Source organism: Dama dama, chromosome 28 (assembly GCF_033118175.1).
Source record: "Dama dama isolate Ldn47 chromosome 28, ASM3311817v1, whole genome shotgun sequence".
In the NCBI taxonomy this organism is placed as follows: domain Eukaryota; kingdom Metazoa; phylum Chordata; class Mammalia; order Artiodactyla; family Cervidae; genus Dama; species Dama dama.
Window position 1 is genome coordinate 38167193 of NC_083708.1, and position 27771 is coordinate 38194963.

The 27771-nt window shown below is 41.3% G+C and overlaps 1 protein-coding gene across 1 annotated transcript in view; it reads right to left on the reverse strand.

The window, feature by feature from the left end:
* Positions 1–285: 285 nt before the first annotated feature.
* Positions 286–27771, reverse strand: part of SLC16A10 (solute carrier family 16 member 10) — a 115980-nt gene continuing 88494 nt past the window's right edge. Inside the window, exons 4-6 of the mRNA XM_061131469.1 lie at positions 18467–18610; positions 9949–10177; positions 286–7689 (exon numbers count right to left, since the gene is read on the reverse strand). Of these exons, the coding sequence (XP_060987452.1) occupies positions 7460–7689; positions 9949–10177; positions 18467–18610 (603 nt within the window). The 3' untranslated portion in view covers positions 286–7459. The remainder of the gene's footprint in view (positions 7690–9948; positions 10178–18466; positions 18611–27771) is intronic.

Below are 27771 nucleotides of genomic sequence, written 5' to 3' on the forward strand. Positions count from 1 at the left end.
TAGTTTTTGGACTATCCAGTGCTTGTGGTTTAAGTCTACCTCCCCCAGAGAAATAACAATACCCAAAAACACTTGCAATACATATATGAAGCTTTAAAAGCATACAGCTTATTTCTTTTATTCAGTACACACTGTTTCCTTCCCTTTAGTCATTTTTTTCTCCACCCCCAACCTCCCCAGGGAATTTGATAAATACAATCACAAAGCCTTATAGAAATTTGCTAAAAAATTTTTATTAACTGAGAATATTACATTGTTTCACAGTAAAATGATCTTATCCTCCAAATGATTACAAAGCTTTTTTTTCATTAAAAAGATTTTGGTTATCTATATTAAATTGAACATTATAAAAAATCAATTATAAATTATACTCTTTAAAAAGAAACATAAAATTCTTTAAAAGGCAAGTACTAAAATACTGCACACTGATCAAACCCAGCATAATCATTTCACATAAGTGACCTATATTTAAATAACTACTGTGCCAAAAATGGCATCCTGTGTAGATAGATAGAGCAGAGTCACTCTGCAGCATGCACTCAGAATAATTTGGTTTTGATGTCTAAGGTCAAACATATTTTTCCTAACTTTGAAAATATGCAAAATAATTTAAAAATTAGTTTTCAGTTAAACAGTAAAACAAGTTGACACAAAAAGTGTCTATTAGGAGATACTTAAAATATCCAAGCTCTCTCTCACTAATACTGCAGGGTTCAGTCTGTCCTAGCTGTAACTTTCAAGCTAAAATAAACGTGTAGGAGAACAGAATGACAAAATGCAAATTTATCAAACATTGGGCAATGCCTTAATAATGTTACAGTCCTCAAACCACAATATTATAACAATTACATGAGACGTTATTACTAAGGGGATATTTCATCTCACTCCACTGTAACCTTTTGAGTATAGTTGGTTTACAATGCTGTGTTGGTTTCTACTCTACAGCACAGTGAATCAGTTATACATGAATACACTCTTTTTTAGACTTTTCCCATACAGGTCGTTACAGTACTGAGTCGAGTCCCCTGTGCTACACAGTAGATCCTAACTAGTTAGCTGTGTTATATAGTGTAGTACGTATGGGTCAGTCCCAATCTCCTCCCTCTGGAACTTCTGATTAACAGGCCCCCATTCTCTTACATACAAATCATGTTAACAGTAGAATGGAATTATCATTAGTTAACAGTGAATCCAGTATATTCTAGTAGATTCTAAAGGTTTGGTTTTCCTAGTTAGAAATACCATAGTATTTTTCTAACTTATATTTTTAATATCTTCACAAAAATAGAGTTAAGGCAACATCTATAAAGACAACAAGGGTAAATACAAATCTGTGGTCCCCACTTCCTCTGAATCCTACTCCCAGGTACGTTAGGGACCCAGAGACCTGCACGGAAACTGGGGTAGAGTTTTCGGTGCGTGTCACACAGTCAACCACAACCATGATGCTCAGAGCCAATCATAGGTCTGAGATTTGCCAACTCTGGCCCAGACACAACTGTCTCTAATCTAATTTCTTTATGTTAAATCTGAAAGATGGACAATGATACTTTATGTCAGGTTTGGTTTTGTTTTTTTTAAGTAACTCATTGTCCAGGTTTTAAGATTGATGGCTCCCAAAACTCTAATCTTAGCCCGAAAAATAGCTTAAATTATCTCCTTAAGCCCAACAGAAAGCTATTTTGTGTATGTGTGTGTATATAATACATACACACACACACACACACACACACATATATATATAACTATATATATAATAAAATATGACATTTTTTCACATAAGAGTTACAGAATACTTTGAATAGCTAACTTCATGCTAGCAACATTGACCAGGGACTTTTTCTTTAGTCATTGCCTTTGGGGGCTGTGTTCATCATTAAGTTTTCATTTGGTGATCATTTTTTTGAGTTTTGTACCCTAACACCTTCTGTATTAACAAAAATTACATATCTTTTAGTAGATTTGAACTCAATAATTCCTTTATAGGAGGGGTTTTCCCTCAGATATATATACAGAATGTAACATGCATAATACTGCCAGACATATATATTTCCTATTGAATTATATATATTTAAAAAGAAAAAAATAATTTTGCAAAGAACATGAAATTTAGCACCAATCCTGATCTAATCTTTCTCTGGTAGGAAAAAAAAGGCACCAAATACAGTCAGTTCATAGGCTGGGGTGAAAATACAGCACTTGATAACAAACCCTGGGTCCCTGACATAATATTCCAGTATACGCTAAATTATGACAGATATGTTGACCTGTCACTGTCTTGCGTTGTAGAACCTACTATAGAAGATTACATTTGGTGAAGATAACAGTAGAAAAGGTTTATGTGTTTACACACATATTTAACAGATTCACTCTTAATAACCAACAGATACTGAAAATATTATCTGATATTGATTTCTAAATGTTGTTTTGTGTAGATAGTGATATCACATGCATGCTTAGTGACACTGAACTCCAAAATACTCTTCTTATAGGCCACCACATTGAAAGGCAAGAAACCTTTTTCATTAGATTGGGAACTTGTGGATTAACCCCTGCACTATCGCCACACTCAGTGGTAGCATTTTCAAAAACTCCAGTAAGACGAAAACTCATTGCCACAGTCCCTGATCCACTTGGAAAGGAGTGCTTCTTACAGGAGTTTAACATGGAAGCTGTAAGGCTAAGGCACAAGCATACAATCTATTGTCAGTGATCATCCATCTTCCTGCCAAAGAAAACATGAAAACAAGACCTCATCGTCAAGCTGCTGGTGTAATTTGTACAAGCCACTCATGATGCATTTTAGTAACTGTTCATTATTGTATATAGGTTATAAGGTTTGTCTCTTTTTTTCCTTTTTCAGATTATCCACAGGCCATATTAGTTAATATTCCATTTTTTTTCCTTTTAAATACTATCTATCAGAACAAAACACATTTTGTTTTACTGGTATTTCGACCCCCTTTAACAGCCTACAGTCCCTTGCCTTTTGGTCTCCAGAATCACCATTCACTCACTGATTATGCAGGAATTAATTACGCTGGGTTTTTAGGTAGACCCCGAAAGCTGAGGTAGGTGGACTGCTATGACCAAGCTGAGTGTCATGATCAAGCACTTGAAAAGGTTTCATTTCATTCTCACGGTCTTTCCAGCATACTAATAAAAAACAGAAACCTTGTTTCATAAATGAGGTAGCCTCCTGTTTTATATCTGTCAAAAAAAAAAAAAAGTACCATGGGAAATTTCCTTGAATGTATAGAGGCCAAGGTAATTAATGTTTACTTTTAAAAAATATTAATTTTTAAAGCTAAAGTAGCCTACTATATCCCAAATATCAAGGTTTGAGTGATTCAAAGATGTGGCAATGAATTGTTTCATGGGTCCTAAGCAGTCATCTGCTTAGGGATCATAAATCCCTATTTATGGTAGTTTGGTAATAATGAGTCTGTGTTGTATGCAGGCTTCACATTTAGCTATGGGGGTTTGGCCCTTTATTCTTGAAAATTGTAACCTATCACTTGCAGTGTATTTTTAAAACAAAGCATGAGTCTCTGTCAACAAGTAAAGTGATAAAACATGGCTGTGACTATCATACACTCAGTGAGCCTGGAAGCTGTGTGTTGCTGTTGTCTGCCTTATTATTTGCTCCCTCCCTGCAGCAACAATGAAGTTTTCAGTTCGAAAACTTGTGAATAGTTTTAAATATTTAAATTATTCACATATTTTTAAATTTTGGAGCTAATTTGCTCATACTTTCCACCCATATCTCTAGACGCTGGGAACTTCCTCTTAATGCCATTCACCATAAATTGTAACCCAGGCCTAAAGCAGATTCATGGGAGACTGCATCCCAGAGGCCTGCTAGATTCCCAGGCATCCTCCAGGGTGTGTTCTCAGGACTACAATTTAGCAAAACTTTAATGGAATATGAAAATTAAAGTAAAAAAAGTATGCTCTGAAAATATGTTAAGAACTTGACACACTTTCCTCTCAAAGCATTTACCTTAAATATTTAAAGTTTTATATGTTAACACAAAAGTTGACAATTACATGAAACTTATTACCCCCCCCCATTATAATTTTTTTCCCAGTGTACCATTAGTACTCTAAGTTGAAAGCTGAGAGCAAGCCATTCTCTAGGTTACACAAAATTGGATGGGGTTCCATCCTCTGAAATCACCAGGACTAGTAAGTACTGCAACTAAGCAACCAGTGGAACTAAGCAAGGATATTCATTGACTCTTCAGCAGGTTTTTGAAGGATGTAGGGAAGAAAAGGGAAAAGAATGATAAAGATAATACAAAAAGAGGTATGAAAGGATGTGAAAGTTTGCCACCAGGAAGTCTTCAGGGCCACCCATGCTATAGGGGCCTGCCTCTGATCTCACAGCACATTTTCTGTTCAGCCTTATTTGATTTATCATCAAGTTATCTGAACATGGGACAGCTTACAAATAACAGTGGCACATATTTAAATGTTAAGTGCAGTTAAAGGAGTATAATTACCAGAAGTAAACATATGTTTACTTTACAACCAAGTGTACATTTACTTTAAAAGTGTGGAAAGTTGAAGCTAATGGCATTAATTTTTTTTCCCCCCCATACTTGGGCAGAGTCCATGGGATCATCTGCAAACATTTATAAACAGATAATGTATGATCATGAAATGCAAATGAAGTCTTATTTCTATTTATGAATAGAACTGGAAGCTCAGTGCAAGCACTGTGCAGTTTTCAGGAGAAATTACAGGTCCTGTGGTAGGGCTATAGACTAAGCATTGCAACTGTGATCAAAGAGATAAATTTTGAAAATAGTATCAGTAATCTGGGTGGCTTATTATTACTGAAATGGATGCATCCCAGCCACAGCCACTGCAGTAAACCTTAACCAGAATGTTTCTGGAAGATCCTTGGGCATCCTGTTACAGTAACATCCCATCCAGACTGCGTGTGAAGAGGAATGATTGCTCCCCTTCTTTTATATTGCTGGCCTCAAATGCCAGAACCTTTTAAATGTGAGAATTTGCTGAGTTCTTTAAAGATTTTATCTATTCTTTAAAAAAAAAGTGTCTTGGATTAAACAACAACAACAACAAAATGTATGTCCATCAGGTCACTTTACTGCAATTAAGTAACAGTCTTTAGAAATTAGGCCTTAGTTTGAAAGATTAAAGTAACATTCCTTGGTCTAAAACAAATCTTTGTGAATACTGGTATTTTTTCTTAGGTTGTATATTTTAGACTTTTAGAGCTTTTTGTACCAAACAACATATTACTAAATATGCATTTTATGTAATTCAGCATCTTATCTTCTATACTTTTAACTTTATATCACTACAGCACAGCACTGTCCGTAAGAGTCTGTTTTAGTGGAGCCTTCTCAGTGTTATAGATCCTGTTTGATTCATTCCATTGGACTGAAAACTACATATATGTAATATTATACACAAACACAGTAGTCTGAGATCTAAGTTATATTCTACTTGTCACGTTGCTCTTTTATTATGGAAAATAAACAAGATCAAGTCTGAGTTTCAGATAATTACTTTTTTCCCCTAATATCAGCCAAATAATGAAAGGAAAAACATTCTGAAGGTCTTTACAGAATAAGTTTTTCAGATCTGTTCTTTCTGTAAAATCACGGGGTAGTCAGGAATTTGTGCTGAAACTATAGAAAAAAATAAGTATTTTATAGTGGCAGGTTTGATGATTGTCCCTGGCTGTTTGTATATGAAATACGGAAGTATTGGAAGTAGTAGGCTGCAGCTGTGTGTATCACGTAGTAAGCTGAATGAATCTGAATGTCTCTCAGATCAAAATTGTTTAAAGCTCTATTATAAATAAATTCCATATTTAGTGTTTATACTGAACCTTCAAGGTTGCAGGTTGAGAAAGCTGATACTGAAAAAGTTAGTGGGTTTCCTAGTTGTTTACTTATCAGCCTCACTTCGCTCTTCCTCCTGAGTGCCCTCCTCCCCCAACAACAACTGCAAATCCATATGTTTTACCGGCATCTCCATCCTCAGCTTGAGACAGGAATGGAAGGACTTTGCCCTTCACAAACGATCCAAGCTGAAAAGAAAAGTAGGGAGACTGCATTTCTCTCAGCACAAAGGATTTAAGAACAGGTGGGTCCTGAAGGAGTTTTATAAAAATCATGGCACCTGCCCAGGTGAACGAGCCACATTTGAGGAGGATCTAATACACATGCGTATTGGGGGTTTAAATATGAGTTTGCGTATTATTAACTTTTAAAGACCTAAAGAAGAAACAAACATACTAAAATATAATTTCAGGATGAGGGACCCATTCCTGTTTCTTTCTTTTAGTTGAGTATAGGTCATGTCATGACTTTGGTTTTAACTTTAAATCTTTAAAACTTTAATTGCTTTCTTATATTTATATATAAATAGAAAAATACAGGCAGTGTTAAAGGGGAACACACTAGGATAAATATATATGAATGCAAATTTTTGCCAGAAAGTTTTACCAACTTAAGCAATTCTTCCTATCAGAAATAGATATTTTCTTCACAAAGACTTTTTTTTCCCATTTATGCCTAAAACTGCAACTTGATAATATGCTTGTTTAAATATCAGGTCCTAGTGCAACAAATTCAGAAGTCAGAAAAAAATCTAAGGTAAAAATGCTAGAATATCTTTCAGTCATTCTATTTTACTGTTACAACTTAAACATTCAGAAATCTGGGGTGTTTCTGGCAACTTGAGTAAAACACACTGCAAATCCAAAGGGAGAAAATGTAAATGGAAGAAACGTCTGATCTCTGAACTGTTTTGCCCTTATGAACAGTATCCTGTTCACCTCACATATTGATTGATTCTGCATACCTTGTCAGCCCCTGCTCCAAGAAGGTCCCTTGACACGGGAGCAAGTCAGAATAACTTACTTTCATAGCTTATTTAACAGCAGGCAAACAATTTTTACATTGGCTTGAAATCTAAGTCGATCTGATACTAGAATCCAGGCTTAAATTTTGTAAGAAGTTTCCAAGTAGCAGGAGAAATTAAAACAGAGATACCAAAACTAAAAACACCAATGTGAGACAACAAATGATATTTCCAGTCCTAATCAAACCACAACCCTTTCAGTACAGCTTGAGGTATTTTTAAGTATTTGTACAAGCTAAATAGCATTCACAGTTTCCAAAGCTGCTTTTTTACTGAGATAGCCTCACATTCTCATGATAGTTGACTTTCAGACAGGTTTTCTCGTACATGAAAACTGAGTCTGAGTCTCCGCCCTCAGACTCACGGAAATATCAGACAGCTAGCTGTTCAGTGGCAGCGAATGGTTCTCGTAGTAATGAGGGTTCTACTTCCCAATTATTGTGCTACTCCTAGGATGTGATTAAAAAAATAAGATATTTGCAATTCATATATAAAAGGAAAACTTGCTTCAGTTTCTGAAAGCAAGTCCAGTCTGGTGGAGGTATATAAGACATTAAATAACAGAGTCAGATTCCTTCTTAAAGACTGCAGCTGAGCTTGACACAGAGTTCTGGTTCTCCAGCATTTTCTCCACCTTTTCTCCTCCAGTGGCTTTAGTGACCTCCTTTTGCTTCTTACTGTGGACCCATGGGATAAAACAAAGGACAGCACCTCCAATAAGGGGCGGGATTCCAGCGAGGTAGAATGCCACATCATAGGAGCCCAGCTTGTCATGGAATAACCCTGGGAAGGGAAAAAATTGTCACCAAGAGAGAACAAGTATGACTGTTGAGGGCTCAGATTAGTCACCCTAGTGGCCTACTGCCAACCTAGTATCTTCATCCCGGCAGGCTAGTGCAGACACCTCAGATAGCAGACACTTTTAAGGAAATGGGTTTGAAAGATAAACCTTTTCTGATAGGAGGAAAGAAAAGATGTCACTTCTTTAATCTTGTTGCAAATCTGTGACAGGCTTCTGAGTTTTCCTACCAAGATATTACATGGACAGAACACTTGCAGTCGAGCTTTGGCTTTCTCAAAATCCTTCAGAGGCCATTTGGGTATTCTGACACATGGTGTTAAGGTCCTGTTTTGGCTGAAAGTGGACGGTCCACCAAGCTGAAACCTCTGTCATACACACAGGCTTCAAAATGTTTACATTTTCAGACCTTTCTTGGGCCTGTTTATGAAATAACATGAAACTACTTAAAATGATAATCCAATATCATGAAAACTTATAAGGGGATGAAAAAGTTACATTGTTAAATACATTTTGGAAAGATACTAAGGTTTGTCAGCACCTGAGGGGAAAATGTAAGAATATAGGCGTGGTATTCTAATTAGATCCTAGGGCTGTGCTTCTGAAAACTGTCAGAGTTCTCTTTATTTCTATTTCTCTAACAAAATCCAGACTTTAAAAGTTATCTTAGTGTTTCAGACTTTTACTGTACAACCTGTTACCAGAAATGTTCCAGGAACACATCACACTGAGTATCTGACTCTGCTAAACAAACAGCTGAGGATTTGTTCAGCTGTTAAATACCAACACATTGAAAAAAAAAAAAGTGTACAGTCATTCCAAATAGAAACCTAAAACATACAGTATATCTAAATATATGTTTTTCCTATCTGATTCAGAATATTCCATATGTAACTGAACCTTGCATCTTTATGAACACAGATTATGTTTGGCTGTAATACTGTAATCCCTAGAACCTCCTGGTGTTTTTCTGCCCACTTTGGGAATTTCCTGTTTCCCCCTTCATTCTTAACCTGTTATAGTCACTTCCAGTGGCAAATAGAAACACCACTTCTACTAAAGTGCTTCCTATAACTTGCTGTGGACTTGGAAACTGTAACAAAGCATGTAAGATGTAAAAACAGGTTATTACCTGGGGGAGAGGGGAAGGACTGGAGGGTTCTCCTACAAGGAGACTGTGATTTTTAGAATTTATATTTTACTTGGTCTGCTCAGTAGTGGTTCTGCTTGCTTGATTCATGACTAGGTTCCCAAGTGGCAAATTTGCTGATATGTGTGGTTCTGAATATGAGAATGAGCTGAACTGAACTTTCACTGAGCCACTCACATACAAGACAGACGCCAGTACCTACATTTAAATTTCATAATATTTATATCAAATCCTATAATTTACAGTAGTACCCAGTTTATACTGAACATGAGACAGCTTTATACTATTCATTCAGAAGATTTCTAAAGGTAAAATTCACATAACATAAAATTAACCATTTTAGTGGCATCTGGTATGTTTACAATGTTGTACAACCACCACTCTCTCTCTAGTTCCAAAATATTTTCATCACACCAGAAGAAAAGTCCACACCCAATATGCAGTTACTCCCTAATCCCCCTTCCCTCCATCCCCTCACATCTGTTCTGTCTCTGAATTTATTATGGCTATTTCACATAAATGGAATAATATGTGACCTTCTGTATTTGGCTTCTTTCACACTTAGCATAATGTTTGAGGTTCATCTACCTGGTAGCGTGCACCAGTATGATACTTCATTCCTTTCTATGGCTGAAGAACTCCACTGTATGGGTATAGCACATTTTGTTTACCCGTTCATCTACTGATGGACATTTGGGTTTTCCTGTTAAGTGTTACTTTTCATTTAACTATTTCTCAGGGAGGACTGTGATCTCTTACACAGTTCATACATATTTAGAAATCTTTCAGAATCTTCACCTCTTGATAGAAAGAAATCACATTTCCTATTCCTCCAAAACACTTACTAACATAGGAACTCTGAAGTCCTCAAGTCCAGAAGCTAACTGCTATACATTCAGCGGGTGTTTAAGATATCAATGAGAGTAAGAGGACTCATCGGCAAATTTTTCCAACATGCCATCTGCTGGTCCTGGTAAAAACGTTATAGATAAGATAAGACAACAGCAAGACACCAGAAACCAATAATTCATAATATATTTAACATGTGAGACTCAGGATCTACAGTAGACAATGCTAGGACAATATTATTTACCTGCGATGGGTGGGCCCACAGTCATGGGTATAGACATGAATCCGAGCAGAAATCCAATTGCTTGGGAGACATCCTGGGCACCAACCAACTCAAAGGCAATGGGGGCCATAATGGAAATGAAGCATCCATCGAAGAGACCCATGACGAGGCATACAGCAATGAGGGCCCCAAAGACGCTGCACAGGGGAATCATCATGGACATCAGACCAATGAAGAGAAAGGACAGGACCTAGGACAGACGCCACAGTGTCAGCTCCGCTCTCGGAACAAGGGAACATCACATTACTAAGCAACATGCTTAGGACTTTTCAGTGGTTGCTGGTTAGTCACCTCCCCAGCCCACTTGGCCTTGATTTTATATACATAATCAACTCCCACAATCATATTCCCTGAATTCCCCTCCCACTTTCTCAGTATTTCCATTAAGGGACAAGAAAAAAGTAAGGGTTTTCATATACTTACTTTCCTTTCCCAGCTGTAAGCTCTTTGAGATCAGAATCTGTACAAAAGTCATCTTTGGCCCTACATATAATAAGGTTTAAGGATCTTGTACCTGGTCAGTGCTCATTACGTATTTGTCCTTTGAATATCAGCTCAAATTCACTCATCCAACATATGATTTAAAAATTTTACCTTTGAAATTATATGCACTTGACTGGTGTCAGTCCTGTGCATAATGAAGATACTCCAGCCAGATCCATCCTTCACCTCACAGAGCTTCCAGTTTGTTAGAATAACTAGTAGAATCAAACACTGGACTCTCCCTGCCATTGGGCAGCTACTGTGCTCTGTTCTATGCACTGTGCTATGTGAATAAAACCTGGTTCATACCCTTGGGTTATGAAGAGTTGACTATGTAAATAAGTACACGTGAAGTATCCTAGATGTTCTAGTTGTATATTCAAAGTACGGTGGGTACAAAAAAGGAAGGAGCGGATAATTCAATTTTTTAGGCAAATAACTAATTAAAATTGTATCATTCACTCACTAGGTGGAATAGATGTTTTAAAAAGAATCAGCTTTTTTAAAAGTATGCATATAACAGAAACTATCATTTATTTAATGCTTATGAAATGCAGTCAATGTTCTAAGGACTTTAGATAGTGATTTTATGAGGTGAGCCCTAATATTTTCCCCATGAAGTGAATGATGCTGGTAAGTTTAGTAAGCCCAGATGGAGCCAGCCTGGAACCCATGGTCTGCGTGGGCAGTAAGTAGCAGGGGGCAATGGAACAGTTCCTAGAGGGTTCCCTCTGATGACAGTGGGGCAGGGAGGGAAGGGAGCGGCCACAGACAGCAGTGCTCTGGATCATCACCTTCATCCGCTCTATTTTCCCAGGGCTCACTGGTGGACACCAGGCTTGGCAGGGCCTCGGGGCAGCCCCCACCACCTCAGTGCAGAGCTGGATCGCCTGAGGACAGGGACCCCCAACGGTGGTTTTCACAGGCTCCCCAGGTGACTCTGACACACATCATCCACTGACCCCACAATCAGAAACATTCTTTTAAACTCCAAGTTGGGGACTTCCCTGGCGGTCTAGTGGTTAAGGCTCTGCACTCCCAATGCAGGAGGCACAGGTTTGATTCCTGATCAGAGGATTAAGATCCTACATGTCACTCAGGCCAGAAAAAAAAAATCCAAGTTGGTCTCTTTTCTGACACCATTGTATTACATAGCTGAGTAAATATGGCTTTACGGTAGAATTAGTTTAAGACTCAGAGTTGGTTATTTGAAAAAGAAGTCTGGCACATCACATTTTTTCCTAAAGAACATGATCTCCACATTCTGATCGTTTATGCTGTACTTAAACATCTTTTCCTCCAGTCCAATTTCCATTAAAGTGTAAGCAGAATTCCTTAGTGCTCCTTAGTGCTTTGGGCTTCCCTAGTGGCTCAGATGATAAAGAATCTGCCTGCAATTCAGGAGCCTGAGTTCAATCCCTGGGTTGGGAAGATCCCCTGGAGGAGGAAATGGCAACTCACTCTAGTATTCTTGCCTGGAGAATCCCGTGGATAGAGGAGCCTGGCAGGCTACATTCCATGGGCTTGCAAAGAGTCGGACACGACTGGGTGACTAACAGACAGACTGGCTAACTCTGGGTTTGCAGCCTTAAGGCTGGAAAGAACTAAGGCCCAGAAGGACAGGCCAGGTTCCAGATCTCTGTGACCCTGACAGAAAGACTTCCTGATGCTTCCCATCTACCATCTATAAAGAAGACCAATCCTAGTATTATTTATTAGATACATTTTCACTCTATCTACAAACACAAAGGAGATAAAACTCCAGCGAACCTGGAATAAAACGTTAGGACATCACGGGGCCAGATTCAATGGGTTTAATGCCCAACCACACCTCTGTACTACTACTAGGTTCGCTTAGAACGCGCTTCCTGTTCTTTTCATACTTTGTTCAGTACAATCTCCTGCAAGATAAGACAACCAGAGTGAATGTTGACAGCTTATAGCACAAAGTCAGTTTTGCTGAATAAACAAATGTTTTCTTGGACCCAATTCATTTAACATGAGACCCAGACACATATAGTGCTCATCCTGATTTTTCTATTCATTTTGGTCCCTTCCAGTTTTTATTCTTTGTTCAGTTTTCTAAGAAATCATTCATATAAGAGTTTCAGGTTTATTAATATATATATATTGAGCACATTATTACTTCTTAATACTTTACCTGACTGCAAGCTCTCCTTTTCTCAATTCAAATTATATTAATTTATATTCTCTTTTTCAACTATTTGACAATTAGTATTTAAAACTGTTAAATTTTAACAATAATTGTTAAAATTATGAGTTGTTATTTAAAGTAAAATTTCTTGGTTTTTCTTTAAGAATTGAATTGATAGAAATTTACAAACTTATTCTTCAGTATCTCTCAGAAAATACCTGGCTACTTCTGCCTTATTTGCAGCTAAATAGTAGTGAGAAATGCTGCTGTTTCTCAGCAGGTTTAACTACCCTAAATGTAGCTAAGTTCAGAGGTAGCAGGCCAAGCTGACAAGGACATACTTGTTCCCCACACTCAGGAACGCTCCACCCACAAGTAGCATAGACCAAGGTTTAGCGCACTGTGCGTGTAGGAAGTTCATCACTTGCCCAAATATCTACTGATCTGTAGATACAAGCCCCCAGTGTGAAAGGTGAGTAATTTAGTATTACAATCTTTCTTTCCGCCCCAAACACAGTAGCTCTGGTTAGATTTAAAAAAGAGATTTAAAGGTTCCTAACCCTTTTCTAGGCTCTGGCACTGCCATTTAATGAGACATTGACTGTTGAGATGTCTTTCTTGCTTCTGCTTCTTAAAACTATACAGGAAATATTTTCTGTCATAATATTACAGTCTCTAGAAGAAGTATATGTACCTAAGAACAACAACAAAAAAATTCCTTGCTATTACAGTCCCCATTTCTGTCACCAAGAACATTTTTGGAGGAAATGTCAGTGGAAGTTTTCTTCAGAACTCTAAGCATAATGACGGAAGAGGAAAAAATGAGCTGCACCTGAATAAAAGCAGAAGACACTTTCAGAGGCAGATACAAATTGTATTCGTTTATATTCTCTTGGCCACAGTTAGAAACAAGTGTTGCTCCTATGAATTTGGCAGATGCAAATTATATTAGTTTATATTCTCTTGGCCACAGTTAGAAAGAAGTGTTGCTCCTATGAATTTACCCAGTATAAAGTTTGCAGACTTTCAGAGCCTCTGGCTCGGAACCCTCTACTTGGGGGTCTGGGGTCCATCACACCAAAGGAAAGTGTTCAGGGCACAGCCGAGCATCCGGCTTCTTCTAAAGCACGCAGTCCTATGGAAGTGCTTCACCCAGAAGTCTGTTCAGCTTTCCTGCTGCACATAAATACCACCATTTCTGCCTGGAGGAGCAACCAGCCCCAATGCCGCGTCCCAGGTGAGAAGAGGGAATCGTAATCTGATTCCTCGTTCAGGCAGGGGAGCTGCTAAATACCTGGATGCCATTGTAGAAGCAGCTCATGTTTGGTAAAGCATATACCTTTTATCCCAAGGTATCTTTCAGAAAACATAAAACACCAAAAGGGAACAAAAAACAGCAGCAGCAACAACAAACTGGGCAACGCGGCTCAGTTCGTTCTACTGCAAGCAGAAGTGACTTCCAGAGGAAGATGGATCTAAAAGTGATTCGTTTTTCTAAGTTACAAAAAACAATTCTGCATTTCAAAAGTAACTCAGGCATTCCTGACAAAATTCAAACTGTAGAAAAATGTATACAGTAATAAATGAAAGTCTTCCTTCAACCCCCTCCCACCCTCAACCCACACTCTCCTGGTCAGGAATAACCGCTCAATAATTTGATGGTCCTCCCAGACCTTTCCTGTGTGCACTCATCGGGGTTTGTCTGCTTACATACATGGATATGATGTCCACACTTTGGTATGTCCACGGGCACAGAGCAATCTGACACAGTGGGAAAGTGATCTTAATCCAAAGCTTTCGATTCTTTCCTTAGAGTTACAACTTCCAAACTTTTGAAACACCCTCACACTGTTGAAAGAGGTACACAGTAAAGAGAAATCTGCAATAATGTACTGGTGACTAGAAACACAGGCCTGTGAAGTTAAGAAAGATGGCTGGGAATGTGCCAGGACACAGTCTTCCCTCTCCTAATGAAGTACTCCCGGAACTTCTGCAGAGATTCTCTTTACCCATCATTATTCTGTATAATACATTTCAATCACCTCTTCGGTCAGTATTCAGAATTGTTAGGCTGAAAATACTCGGTTACCCAAGACCTTGCTGGAAGTTTAAATTCAGAACTCTTTAGTAAAAGTGTAAAATATATTCCTAAACTCTGTTACCTATAAGCAAAGATCCCCACATCAGAAAAACCAAGGTCTCCTTTTTCTTGAGACCTGTTCCAAATCAGAATCTGCCTCAGTATTTCACAGAATATTAAAATCTCACAAAAGCAAGGACTTACTAATGATCCCCCTGGGCCAGCAGTTTACATAAGCTGTCACCATGAATCCTCACACGGCCCTCTGCAGGATCTGGAGACAAGCTGGGTCTCACTTTAGAGTCTGTGCTTTTCTGCTCTGCAGCCTCCCCAAACCCAAGATGACTGTGCCCCCAAAGTAGACCACGTGGAATGTTGCGAACTGTGTTCCGGGCCCAGAAGCTACTCAGAACTGGTGTCACAGGGGCAGGGAGGGAGGAGAACTGCTGTGCCCCCACAAGGCTGAGCTGTGACAGAAGCAAGGAGCAGATGTGCCTGAGAAAACCCAGCACCCACGAAAGGAAGGAGAGGAAGGTAAGCTGCGGAAGCATTGCAGCCCCTAGCGGCTGGGCCAGAGGGCAAACAGCCAGGCAGGGAGACAGGGAGAGGAGGAGGAATAAGCCGACAGGCAGAGCTGGACTTGATCACAGCAGAGAAGAGCCAAGAATCAAAAACCACACGAGATTCGGGAGTTGGGGCAGGGGAGAGACGGAGTGGGGAGGGATGTCGGGGGCTCCCAGCAGCCGGGACACTGAAGGCCAGCCTTCTGCTGCACGGGCCTCCCTGGACTGCAGTCACCTCGCCTGTGACTCAGCACGTACTACAGGCGTGACACACGCTGTACCACGTTTGGATGAAAGAAAAAACTAGATGCGACTTAAAAGAAGCCAGGCTGTGGCTAACCTTTCATCCAAAACGAAATTACTCATTCTTCACTCACTTCCGTGTAACTGTAGGCCACACGTGGGCCAAGTCAGAAAAGGCTGTTTTCTTTCCTCAGTTACATGAACTACTAACACATCTGCCCCCTGTTACGTTGTAAAGGACCCGACTGCCCCACTGGTAAGGGGGGATCCTTTCTAAAGTCAAAGTTGTTTTGGGGTAAAGCGCTGATGTATTAAACACCCGATGCCTTCATCCATCGCGTCACTGCAGTCTGGCCTCCATCCTCTCTAACCTGGACGCCGGATTATCTCCTCCCTGGTCTCCCTCTTGTGCTCCCGCCTCCCTCGCAGTCTTCAATCCTGCACACACCACAGCAACCACGCCGACTTCCAAATGCAAGATCACGTCATTCTCCAACAAGGACCTACTAAGCTTAAAGTAAAATGTCTCCATGGTGTATTCCAAGGCCCTGGTTAATCTGGCCCCTCCTGTCCCCATGTCCTGCTCTTTCCAGCCTCTTCCCAGGCCACTCTCCCTGTCTTCTCGAGTTCCCAATCATGCCCAGCTTTTCCCTGCCTCAGGTCTCACTCCAGAAACTCAGGGACCATGTCTGTATCATGTTTGTATCACCCACCAGGGTCGGGGCTGGTGCTTGGGGCACAGTAGACACTCAATCTTTTAATAAATGAAAGGAAGCCGAAAGTCTCTAAGGCAACAAATGTCCACTAGAGGGCTCCCTTGACGCTTGAGAACAAGACTGTTCTGTTAAACGTTTGGACAGGGATACCGGCAGTTAAGGTGTTAATAAAAGGGGAAATGATCATAACACAGGAATACTTCTAAAGGTAGTACTCTCCCAGCCTTCCAGCTAGGTGACCAGACTCCTTACTGCGCTGACCGCCTAGATCTATAGAGACACCCACAGTGAGGCAGCCCCTCTGCCCCTCCGTGTTCGCATCTGTAAGTGCAGCAGCACGCACCTGGAAGGAAAGGCGCACTCGGTTCACTGACCTTCACTGGTGTGTAGTTTTAGAATATTTACATCACCCCAAAAGAAGCCCCACAGCCAGTAGCAGTCACTCCCCAGACCCTTCTTCGCTCAGCCACCAGCAACCACTGATCTACACTTTCTGTCCCTGGATCCGCCACAATTCTGGACACTGCGTATAAAGGGAACCACACAACATGTAGCCTTTTGTGACTGTATGAACCCTGGCCCCTCCTCCTCTGTATTCACCCTTCACAGCTGTTCGGTTAAGCTTTATAAAATACAACTCTTGTCACTCCCTTGTATTAAAAAAACCCTTAATGGCTCCTGGTAGATTTCAGGATCGAGCTCAGCCTCTTCTGTGCTCACAAAGGTCCTTCCCAACCTGACTCCTGCCTATTCCCCGGCCAAGCAACCTACTATTCTCTCTTAAAGTTCAGTCGCTCAGTCGTGTCCGACTCTCTGCGACCCCATGAACCACAGCACACCAGGCCTCCCTGTCCATCACCAGCTCCCAGAGTCCACCCAAACACTGCTTCCCAGACACAGCACACAATGTCACGTCTCCGTCTCTTTGCCCACGCAGCTTCCTCTGCTTGCAACACTCTTCTCCGTTTTCCTTATCTATCTAACTGTTACCTCTCAACAGTCCGCCAGCCAAGGGAGCCTGCTCAGACCTCCTCTAGTGATTTAGTTGCTTCGTGCCTGTGTTTCTGTGGCTCCACCTAGCCCCGTTAGTCCACTGTGCTGCAACCTGGCTTTATCTGTCTCACCCAGAGACCATTCGTCACAGAGCACACAGGTGGTGTTTCATCTGTAGCATTTAGCACAGTAGCCAGCATGGAGGAGTCACTTCAATACTTGTGAAGTGAACATCAGTATGGTCTCGGGACAGCACAGCCCACAACACCCAGAAGGCAATCTGCAGTAAAGAAACTCAAAAGACACGCACATCCCTGAATTTCACAGGGTACTGCAAAAGGCACATGACCGTGAGAACTACGTCAAAAATAAAGCATTCTTAGAAAAAAAGCAAAAGATAGAAAACCATTCTGGTTTGGTGCAGTTCCATGACAGAACAAAGAATATTGTTTGTTCGCCAATTTCTCATGTTGAAAACCCCAAACTCTGGACTACCCTGGCAGTCCAGTGGTCAAGACTCTGAGCTCCCTCTGCAAACCAGAGCACTGGTTCAATCCCTGGTCAGGGAACTAAGATCCCACATGCCATGCAGCACAGCCAAAGAGAAAACCCAGACCTCATAACTGATTTTGCCCTTTAAAAGCTGCTTGTAAAAGGGTCTAGAAAATAGTTCTCATTTTACGGAAGAATTTAAGTAAATAAGTACATATATGAGCCATTAGGTGACAAGGATAAATTTGCTAGAGGAATAAAGGCTTATTAAGGAATAAAGGCTTATTAAGGGCTGTCCTGGTGGCTCAGTGATAAAGAATCCACTTGCCAATGCAGAGGGGACAGGAAGATCCCACATGCCGCGGAGCAACTTCTACTGAGCCCGCGCTTGAGAGCCTGGACGCCACCACCACTGAGCCCACATACTTCAACCATTGAGGCCCCACAGCCTAGAGCCTGTGCTCTGCGACGAGACATCGCCGCAAAGAGAAGCCTGCACACCTCAACAAAGAGCGGATCCCACACGACCAAGAAGACCCAGCACAGCAAAAATAGAAAAAAAAAAGAATCAAAGCAACACCACAAGCCCATCTCCACTCCCAGAGGCTGACCTGAAAGCATTTCCCTATACTTCTCAGTTCCCGTGGAAATACATGCAATAATGGTTGACACTATGGGATGGGTACATGGGAGGTTCATCAATGAGGTTTAAAACTTTACATAGTAAAAGATGTTTAAAAAAAAAAAAAAGTACCTGGAGATAAATTTTCTTCACACCAGGCACGTAATCCGCGATCCGGCCGAAGAACAGCCGTCCGACTCCTGAAGTGATGCCGATGCACGTGAGAACCACCTCTTTATTTTTCTCATCTTCAAACCTTTCATTCACATGTTTCATCTATAGACCAAAGAGAAAGAAGCCACACTAAATGTGGTAGGAAAACTTGACAAGTTTTGAGGCTTTGTACAAATGCCTTTTTTTGTACATGTAACAGATTCTCCTTCCATAGTCAAATTTTTATAAAAATGTATTCTATGATAATTTTTCATGAGAACACATGAAGAAAAGCCAACATGGTTTAGCTTGTATAAATAACAATTTTTATAAGAGGGTTTTTAAAATATTTTTAATAAAAGGTAACCAGCACACCCTTTATCAGTTATCATTGGGCCATGAGCTAAAGCAAGAGAAGAGACCTTTGAACACACCACGCCACAAGGTCACCCAAGGACCCAGCCCATCATCTGCTCCCCTGAAAGGCAGTCTGAAGGCTCAATTCTGGAGTCTCATCTCTTCTAGGAGGACCTAAACCAAACTGAAATAAGTTACACTGGAGCTTCCGGGATAAAAGCATAAGGCTCTCTACCTGAGGATCTGCCTATTTGTGTGGCATTAGAACAGATAAAAATACAGAAGCGGTTTAACACAGTGGTTAAAAGAAAGGTAGAGGTTAAAGGAAAGGCGCAAGAGATTATGTCTGCATTTAAGTCCTGTTTCCATCCCTTGTTAGCCCTATGACCTTAGTTAAATTCTTAACCTCTAGGGCCTCAGTTTCCCTGTCTATAAAATGGAGACAGCACTAGTACTTCAAGAAGGTGCTTGTAAGGATTAAATATCTATGTAAAGAACTTAGGGCCTGACAAGAAGTTAAGAGTGATATTAATTTTAGCCTTCTTGCTAAAGGACCTTTTCCCTCCATGTATAGTCTACTTAGAACAGTGACTGCAGATCTACAACCCGACTGTTTCAAAAGGAGTGTGACCAGCAGGTGCTATTCTGGGTGACAGAACCGGTGGCCCAGCACCCACTGTCTAATATAAGCTTTGCTCCCACGGCCCCGAAGCCCCGCGCTTTCCACTCCTTGCTCAGCACTACCACTTTCTCAGTGCTCACCCGTCTGTGCTCGTAGCAAGAAGAAAAGGTGTGTGTGTGCTTCCACTGCTTTCTCTGCAATCACGGAGCTATTATACCAAGCAGTTGTTTCAATCAGACTCACTGTCCCCTACACCAAACACTGGGCTGAACTCTGAAAGCCTGCAAAGTCAGTTTCCCAGAAAGCACGCTGGCCCAGACGATCGCTTGTGGCACTTGCAGCCTTTCTGGACGACATCGCCTTAGAAGACCTCCATTTTGCAGTTTTAGGCCTACTTGGGTAACCAACACCATCACATCTCTCCTTTCCCTTTCAAAACTGGTTAACTGTTCTCCCTCACTTTTGTATTTTCACAGTGGTCCAGGATCTCTCTCCAAGGAGATGGTCCAGTGGCTAAGATGCTGTGGGGGCCCAGGTTCGATCCCTGGTCAGGGAACTAGATCCCACATGCTACATAGGGATCTATCCCACATGAAGATACTGCATGCCACGATTAAGACCTGGCGCAGCCAAATAAATAAATATCCAACAACCAGAACAGAATAACTCTCCTAAACATGGCTTTAATCTCATCAGTCCCTTATACATCAGCTGACTACATTTATACCCCTTACTTTGGTATTAAAAGCCCTCTATAATCTGTCACTGATCTATCTCTGTAACTTTATTACCTACCAATCCTTGACTCAGAAAACTCAAATGTCTACAGGATTCGGGTAAACAGCAGGAAGGAGTAAAAGAGACTTGCTGGAGAGGGGCCGTTACACTCAGTCCCATCATTACCGTATAGGACCACCTGCGCTGCCAAATCAACCTCCTGGCTGCCTTTTATTTTAAAGAAAAGTCAGAAATCTGGCCTTTTGTGTGGAAATGTTGGCATCTAAAATTTAGAACACTGCATGATCCAACCCCACGTGTGCCAAACACAACAGCTTTGATCTCAGCCCTAATCCCATCTGGCCCAGCAGGAAGGTTTAATCACGGTGTCACTTAGACATGTCCAACACCTTCTCATCTGTCTACATTTCTGCTGCCCCTTCTCCTGGTTCTCTAAGACTCTGCCCAAGTCCCACCTTTTCCATAAAGCTGTCCTTGATTATCTGACCCTTACGTCCCCTTCGGGTTTCTGCCTAGCCTTCATGGGTACCTTAAGTACTGAGTGCCCTCCCCAGCCCTTCTGGCGTCATAGGTGGCACCAGTGGTTAAAGAACCTGCCTGCTAATGCTAAGAGACATGGGTTCGACCCCTGGGTCAGAAAGATCCCCTGGAGGAGGGCACGGCAACCCACCCCAGTATTCTTGCCTGGAGAATCCCATGGACAGAGGAGCGTGGCGGGCTCACAACCTTCCTCCTTCCATTTCAGTCACCACCACTGCTGTGGACTCAACCACCCAGGTAAAAACGGGACAACCATCCTAGACTACCCCCCCCCCCCCTTCTAATCCAGCAGCCACCATCCAATTCCAATGATCTTTCCTCCCAAACCTCTCAGACACCCTCCCGTGGTCCACGCTCCCCACACTGTTTTTACTTTGGGCGATCACTCCTCCCCTGGATCCCTACACCCACTTGAACGTGCTACGGGTTAGAGCCCTCAATCCTAAATCTCTAACCTGCATTCCCTGAGACCACCAGATGAAGTTCAAAATTGTAAATAACACCGCTCCACCACTGTGGCCTTGCAGGCTTCAGGGTAAAGCTCAGACTCCTGGTTTGTCAGATGAAGCCTTGCCTCCAGCTGCCGCCTCTCGCACACCACGTTGGTGCCGTGTGGTCCAGTACAGCGGGTGCTGGCCACGGTGGGCTGGGCTGTCCAGCACTTGAAATGTAGCTAATTTGAGATGTGCTTTAAGTGTAAAACACACAGAAAATTTAGAAACCTTAGTGGAATAAAAAACCATGTAAAATATCTCAATAATTTCAAAATACCGATTCTTTGTTGGAATAATACTTTGGCTATATTGGCTAAATAAAATATGAAAACATTTCATTTCTGAGGTCTTTTTTCTGGTTTTTTTTTTTTTAACTTTTAAAAATATGACAAGAAAATTTTAAATGACATGTGTCTTGCATTATATTTCTATTAAAGAGTGCTGGGTCTAAAAAATTCCCTTGTGGACACAAAAATAAAACAGCTGTTGATAAAAGTGACTTCAAACTGGCTCATTTCCTTCAGGTCCTTATCAGAGATGGATTCCAGCTCAATTCTGAAGAAAATGAATAACTTGATCTGAGGCAGGTGAGATATAATTACGTGAATTCATCAGCTTTATTTGGAATTTGAATTCAGACTCTCATGTATTAATCCACTTTAGAAATCCCTCAAAGGATCTAGTATAACTTTTTAAGAGACATTCTTTAGAATTCAAACCAGATTGAATATGCTAGTCATTGTTTTGATGAAACTAAGAACACATGCCTGCCGAACTATTATCCTTTATTAGTGGTTTATTTTTCTTCCCCCCCTGCTCTACACTTTGTAATCCCTAATGGTAAATTTGGTAAATTCAAAGTATGCTTAAGTGGAAACTTACTTCTTCAGCTATAACGGGCCTTATTTCATTGAATTTTGTTGTTGTTGAAATAAAGCAAGAACTTCAGCTTTTGATACCTCCTTTCCTACCCTCAGCCAAAATTTGCAAAGTTAAGTTGTGGTTTATTTTGTTTCTGTTTCTTGGTTTTGTTTGGGCAGGAAATAGGGAACTGGAAAACAGCATCTGGGGAGGCGGCATCTTTTGGTCCAAGAGATCCTTCCTCATTGAGGAAATAGCCTGCGGGAGAGCTAGTGTATTCTACCCGCAGCCTGGGCCCCCCACTACTGCTGCAGCTATTCCCCAAATCCCCACCCATTCTTCATTCTCTGGAGACTGGCACATAGTTTAGTTTAGCAGAAGACACGAGTACTGGCAAAACTGGTATTTCCAACAAGAGTCACATGGGTAGGGACATGGAAATGTTGACCAGATGTTCCCATATTTAACCTCACTTATTTAAACCAATACAAAGCTCTTATTAGAAACTATTATCTACACGGGGATAGGTTTTGCCAGTGGCTTAGTCGGTAAAGAGTCTGCCTGCAATGCAAGAGACCTGCGTTTGATCCCTGAGTCGGGAAGATCCCCTGGAGGAGGGCATGGCAACCCAGTCCAGTATTCTTGCCTGGAGAATTTCATGGACAGAGAAGCCTGGCAGGCTATAGTCCATGGGGTCGCAAAGAGTCGGACAAGACTGAGTGACTAACATTTCACTTCAACAGGGGGTAACATCATTTTTAGAACAGTGGTTTTAAAACAGACTTTATCCACATGTGGAAATGCCTTTACGGCAGGAACTAGTCTTTTGTTTCTATTCTAAACATGTTTACTCCAGGGCTGCACACCTCTCAGGGATGACCAGCGCCTGGGTGCTGCCTGCTCTGGAAACATTTTCCATCATTCCAACAACAACTTCACTTCATCAGTCACAGAAGCCATTTTTGAACTGGGTGAAACCCTCTTTTTGTTGTGTTATCCAAAGATAACCAAGAACTTAAATCCCATCATAGCTTCTCACTCCTTATCCATGGGCGACAGAAGGAAGCAAGACGCGTGCTCACGGTTTACGCCCTTCCCTCCTGACCATCCCCACTTCAAGTCAATGGCGAGTCAGCCTCTCTCCATGGATGACAGGATTCTGACCAGCCAGGTGAAGGCAGAAGTTCGTCCCCACTCGCCAGAGCCCAGAGCCAGTGCCTAAGAAAGGGCGCCTCTCACTGCGCGGGCGCAGCCCAGCTTCTCCCGCTCACCTCTCGCCTACAGGGGAGCCCCAGGCGCAGACCATCAGCAGCGCCATCAGCAGCGATCTTCCGCTGAGAAGCCGGGCGAGTCTTCTGGCTCAGAGTCCGCTGTGAAGGAAGCCCAGCAGCAGCCGTCGTATGAAACCAGCTCCAACACAGCTGACGCAGTGCACTAGAAACCCAAGCTTCTCCCTGACGATCGGTTTCACCACAGAAGACGGCCCACCAGAAGGGAACCTCAACTCACTTTATCTGCGGAAGCCCCTGAAATCCCGTGACGCTAAGCAGCTGCAAATCAAGGCGCCCAGTGGTCCAAAAGATGCAATAACTAGGGAACTCCTTGGCCAGTCCAGTGATTAGGGCTGGGTGCCGAGCGCCTGGGTTCAATATATGGTTGGGGAACTGTTAATAAGATCCCACAAGGCTGGCAGTGTGGGGGGAAACAAAAAAGTCCAATAATTACCTACAGTACGGCTTTCTAAGATTGCCTGTTATCTGGCCATGCCATAAACAGTCATTAGCCTCACTGTCCTCCCCTCCATCTGCACCATTTTAAGGGGATGAGTGGTCTTCATTTAATATCTTTTACATAATTTATTACAAAAAGAAACATGATAAAACTCTGGTACATACACGTTAAATTATGTATCATTAGGGGATAGCAGTTAAAGGAGGAAAACTACTGAAGATGTAAAACAAAAACAAGTTTGTTTCTGACAGCAGACTTGTAGTAACAGCTGACTGACTCAAGTAGCAAGTGCTAACAAAGGCAGTATTTCAGGAAGGCCAGGAAAGCAGGGTAAAAACAGGCCCAGCAGAGCACTGCAGGCTATGGAACTAATGGAACAACTGCCTCTGCAGAACTGAGGACAAAAAACAAAACCCTATTTATCATCCACTGTTGCTGCAGTTACTATGCCCTTTGGGAGAGAACAGATTCCAGGCAGCAGTCATTACCTGTCCTTACCTGTGGGCATCCCATTCCCCGATCCTCTGCCCTCCTCACCAGATCCATACCATCAAGCTGAGGAAGAGGTGGACAACAGACAGTCCTGTTGCGCTCCTTTTGGTGGGGACAAGGGATCTGTATCATTTACATTTCCACCGTACTTTCAAAAATGGGATAAGAAATGCTGCACCATATTTTCAGGGGCTGTGGAATGCAGAATTTCTCCAGCTTCCTACTTCCCCACAGGGATGCTGAGTTCCGAGCACTTCTGCCCTCTTGCTCTTCATCCTGAGGTTAGCAGGTTCAGCTTGTTGCCTCTTCCTTGCATGCAATTTAATTTCTAAGAACACATCCTTTTAACACCTGAAAAGCTACTCCATAACTCTTTTAAGGTGGAGTATTTACATGTATTCTACTTAAATACACTTTTTTTTTAAAGGTAAACACAAAGAAAAGAGCCTGGTCCCTTTAAAAATTACATGTACATTTGAAAGGCAGTAGAAGGCTGCTAGAGTAGTTAATGGATAATCTCAGATTTTGTTGCAAATCAAAACTTTATACTACCCTTTGACTTCAAAGAAAGATGAACAGAAATCTGAATGGATTGAGGGTTTGGTTTGTTTTTTTCTTTCTTTTTTACAATAATTGTGTTTTCTCCATCTTTGTTTTTGCTAAGAAAGTAAGTTAGCACTGCAGGGCATTCCCTGAGAAAGTTTTACATGACCACAGTACACCAGCGAGTCCAGTGAGGTGACTAAAGCTAGCAGAAAACTAAGCCCACAGATTTGGGTACATAAAATTAACCCCTTTACATCATTTAATATTGAAATAGGACTTTACGGCCATTAAGACAAGTACTGATTATGTCAGCCTCAAAATATCATTTTAACATGTTAAATTTGATCAACCGTGCTTTGAAGTAAAACAGCTCTAAGATGTACTTGAAGTGAAAACACAGAATCTCCTTGCCTGCCAACATTTTTAAGGACTAACATCTTAGGCAGCCCACTGTCTCTTTACTAATAAGGTACCTGTTGTGATTAAAGCCGCGGTATGCGTACTGCCTGCCTCCCCAGCAGCTAACCCAGCGGAGGGCAGACCTTTGGCCTGGCAGGACTCTAGGAGGCATGGGCAGTTGGCTCTGTTTGTTTTTTTAAACGGCCAGTCTTTCCATTTCATTGAGATGGGTTTCCATGGTGCCGGTAATCACACACGGCACTATTAAGAGTGGGACTAGAAAAGAGACTGAGAAAGTCAAGACTGAGAAAAAAGAGGGAAGAGTTTCCAGGAACTTATTTAACAGCCACCAAGGGGTAGAAAAAGAAGGGTTCTAAAGGAAGGAAGGTAGCTGATGGTTTGGAAATCCCTGGTCTGATTTGGAAAACATTTTCTAACTCTAAAAATTCTTAAGACCTGATTATTTTTCTTTTTTGTTTTTTCCAAAAATAATTTTCCTTTGATTAAAGCAAAGTTCATCCTTGACACAGAATTGTTTAGATGAGATTTGGCAAAATGTTTCAGAGGAATTATCTGTCAAAACCAATCTGGATTTAGATGCCAGTTCAAATAGTCCTAAATTATAGACGTTACAATGAACTTAATCTTAAAAAATAAATCACTAGGGTTTTTAGATAACTTGATGTCATTAGTGACCCTGACAATAATATCCATACCAGACAGTTCTCAAATTATCAAAAATTATTCTGGTCCTTCCTGAACTATGAAAGATGTTTAATCTGTTGGTTGATTTAATTTTTATTCATTCCACCCAAATCCAAATATGATTCGGAACAGCTTTCTTGGAGGCTCATTCTTGGCACAGCGGGGTCACCACTCCCTCAGACCCCTGGTTCCTGGCTAGGCTGGATGAACACAGTGGACTGTGAACTGTTACGACAGGGCCCATCTGTGAAGGACGTAGATGCCTCTACTCTGGTTGGGATGGCTCAGGAGGGCTCCGCGATGGTCCCGAGCATGCCTGCATGACTGCCTAACGCTCCAGGACAGCACTTGAAAGGTACAAAGCGGTAGCAAGGTCTCCACAGATGCAGACCCCTGGTTGTGGTTAATGCTCTTCTGAGGCATCATTGAGTTTCCATGTTTTCATTTATTTTTTTAAAGGGAGGAGGTGATGTATGCTCTTCTAAACTTACTCCTGGATTCACCAGGTGATAAAATCACCCATCAGCTAAATGTACATGCAGATAGACAGGTGTGGGTTATGGAGTTTCTAGTCAACAGCTGGACTGCATGAATTTAGAAAAATAGTCCAAAATGAACAAATGCACCCAGCAAAAGGCTAGTTCAATTAAGGCTGAATTTTTGAAGTTTAAGATAGACTTCGTCTTAAAATAGGAAGGGATAACTTCAGAAAGTATTATTTAAATCACTAGGATTTGGGGTAATTTGATAATGACCCTGGAGCATTATTAGTTCTTACTTAGCTTCTTAATTTTGTCCTTAATTTTAAAGTGATAAAAGCCTGATCCTTCCACAAAAAGTCTACCTTCTTCTAACCTCTCCTCACTAAGATTCTTTCAGGCTAGTGATGCTGGCTAGAGAACCCTTTTACCAAAAGCCTTCTGGCCTCCTTTCTCCTTCAGTCTTTCTAAGGCACACCATAGAGCTTGTCTTTTCTACTAATTCTAAGAGTTAGCTCTTAAATTCTCTCCCTAGGATCACATCACATTTTTTAAAAATTTATCTGAATAAAGATTAAAAATCGTTAGGATCACGGAATTCTTTGGCAGCCCAATGGGTAGGACTCCATACTTCCACTGCAGTGCGCATCAGTTTGATTCCTGGTCAGGGAACTAAGACCCTATATGCCTCATGGGATGGCCAAAAAAGAAAAAAAAAAATAGGATTAAGCTCAGATCAGTCTCCCTTCCACTGTCGTCACTTTCACACACTTCTGAAATTGTCTATCCCAATTTTTTACCCCCCTCTTTAAAGAATAAGACTACTTCAGATTCGGGGTGAGGTGGTGGTGACTAACATTATTTTAGACATGTTCGATCCCGTCTTGTGATTTTAAAGCGTTCGGGAAGAAAAGGACCACACCTCTGTAGGATAGATAAGAAAGTAGAAAGCCTAAGTGGTCTGGATTAAGGCAGCTGGCATGGCACAGAGAAAAACTTTCATAGACTGAGAGCTGGAAGGCCTCGGCAGAGCAGGTAAAAAAAAGTCTTTGGAGTCAAATTGTGAGCTCTATTCCTTACAGAGTCTAAGATCTTGGACATCAGTTCCTTGGTTTCAAGTTGACACTGCACACTGCCTCACTCCCTTGGAGGGATGTTCTGGAAATCTACGGAGGCTATTTTTATCTGATATAGTTGTGCCCAAACATTGCCTTTTATCCAATTAATTTTTTATTTTATATTTTTTTAATCACTTAACATTTACCATTTAAGCCATTTTAAAGTGTATACAGTCAGTGGCATTAAGTACATTCACGTTCT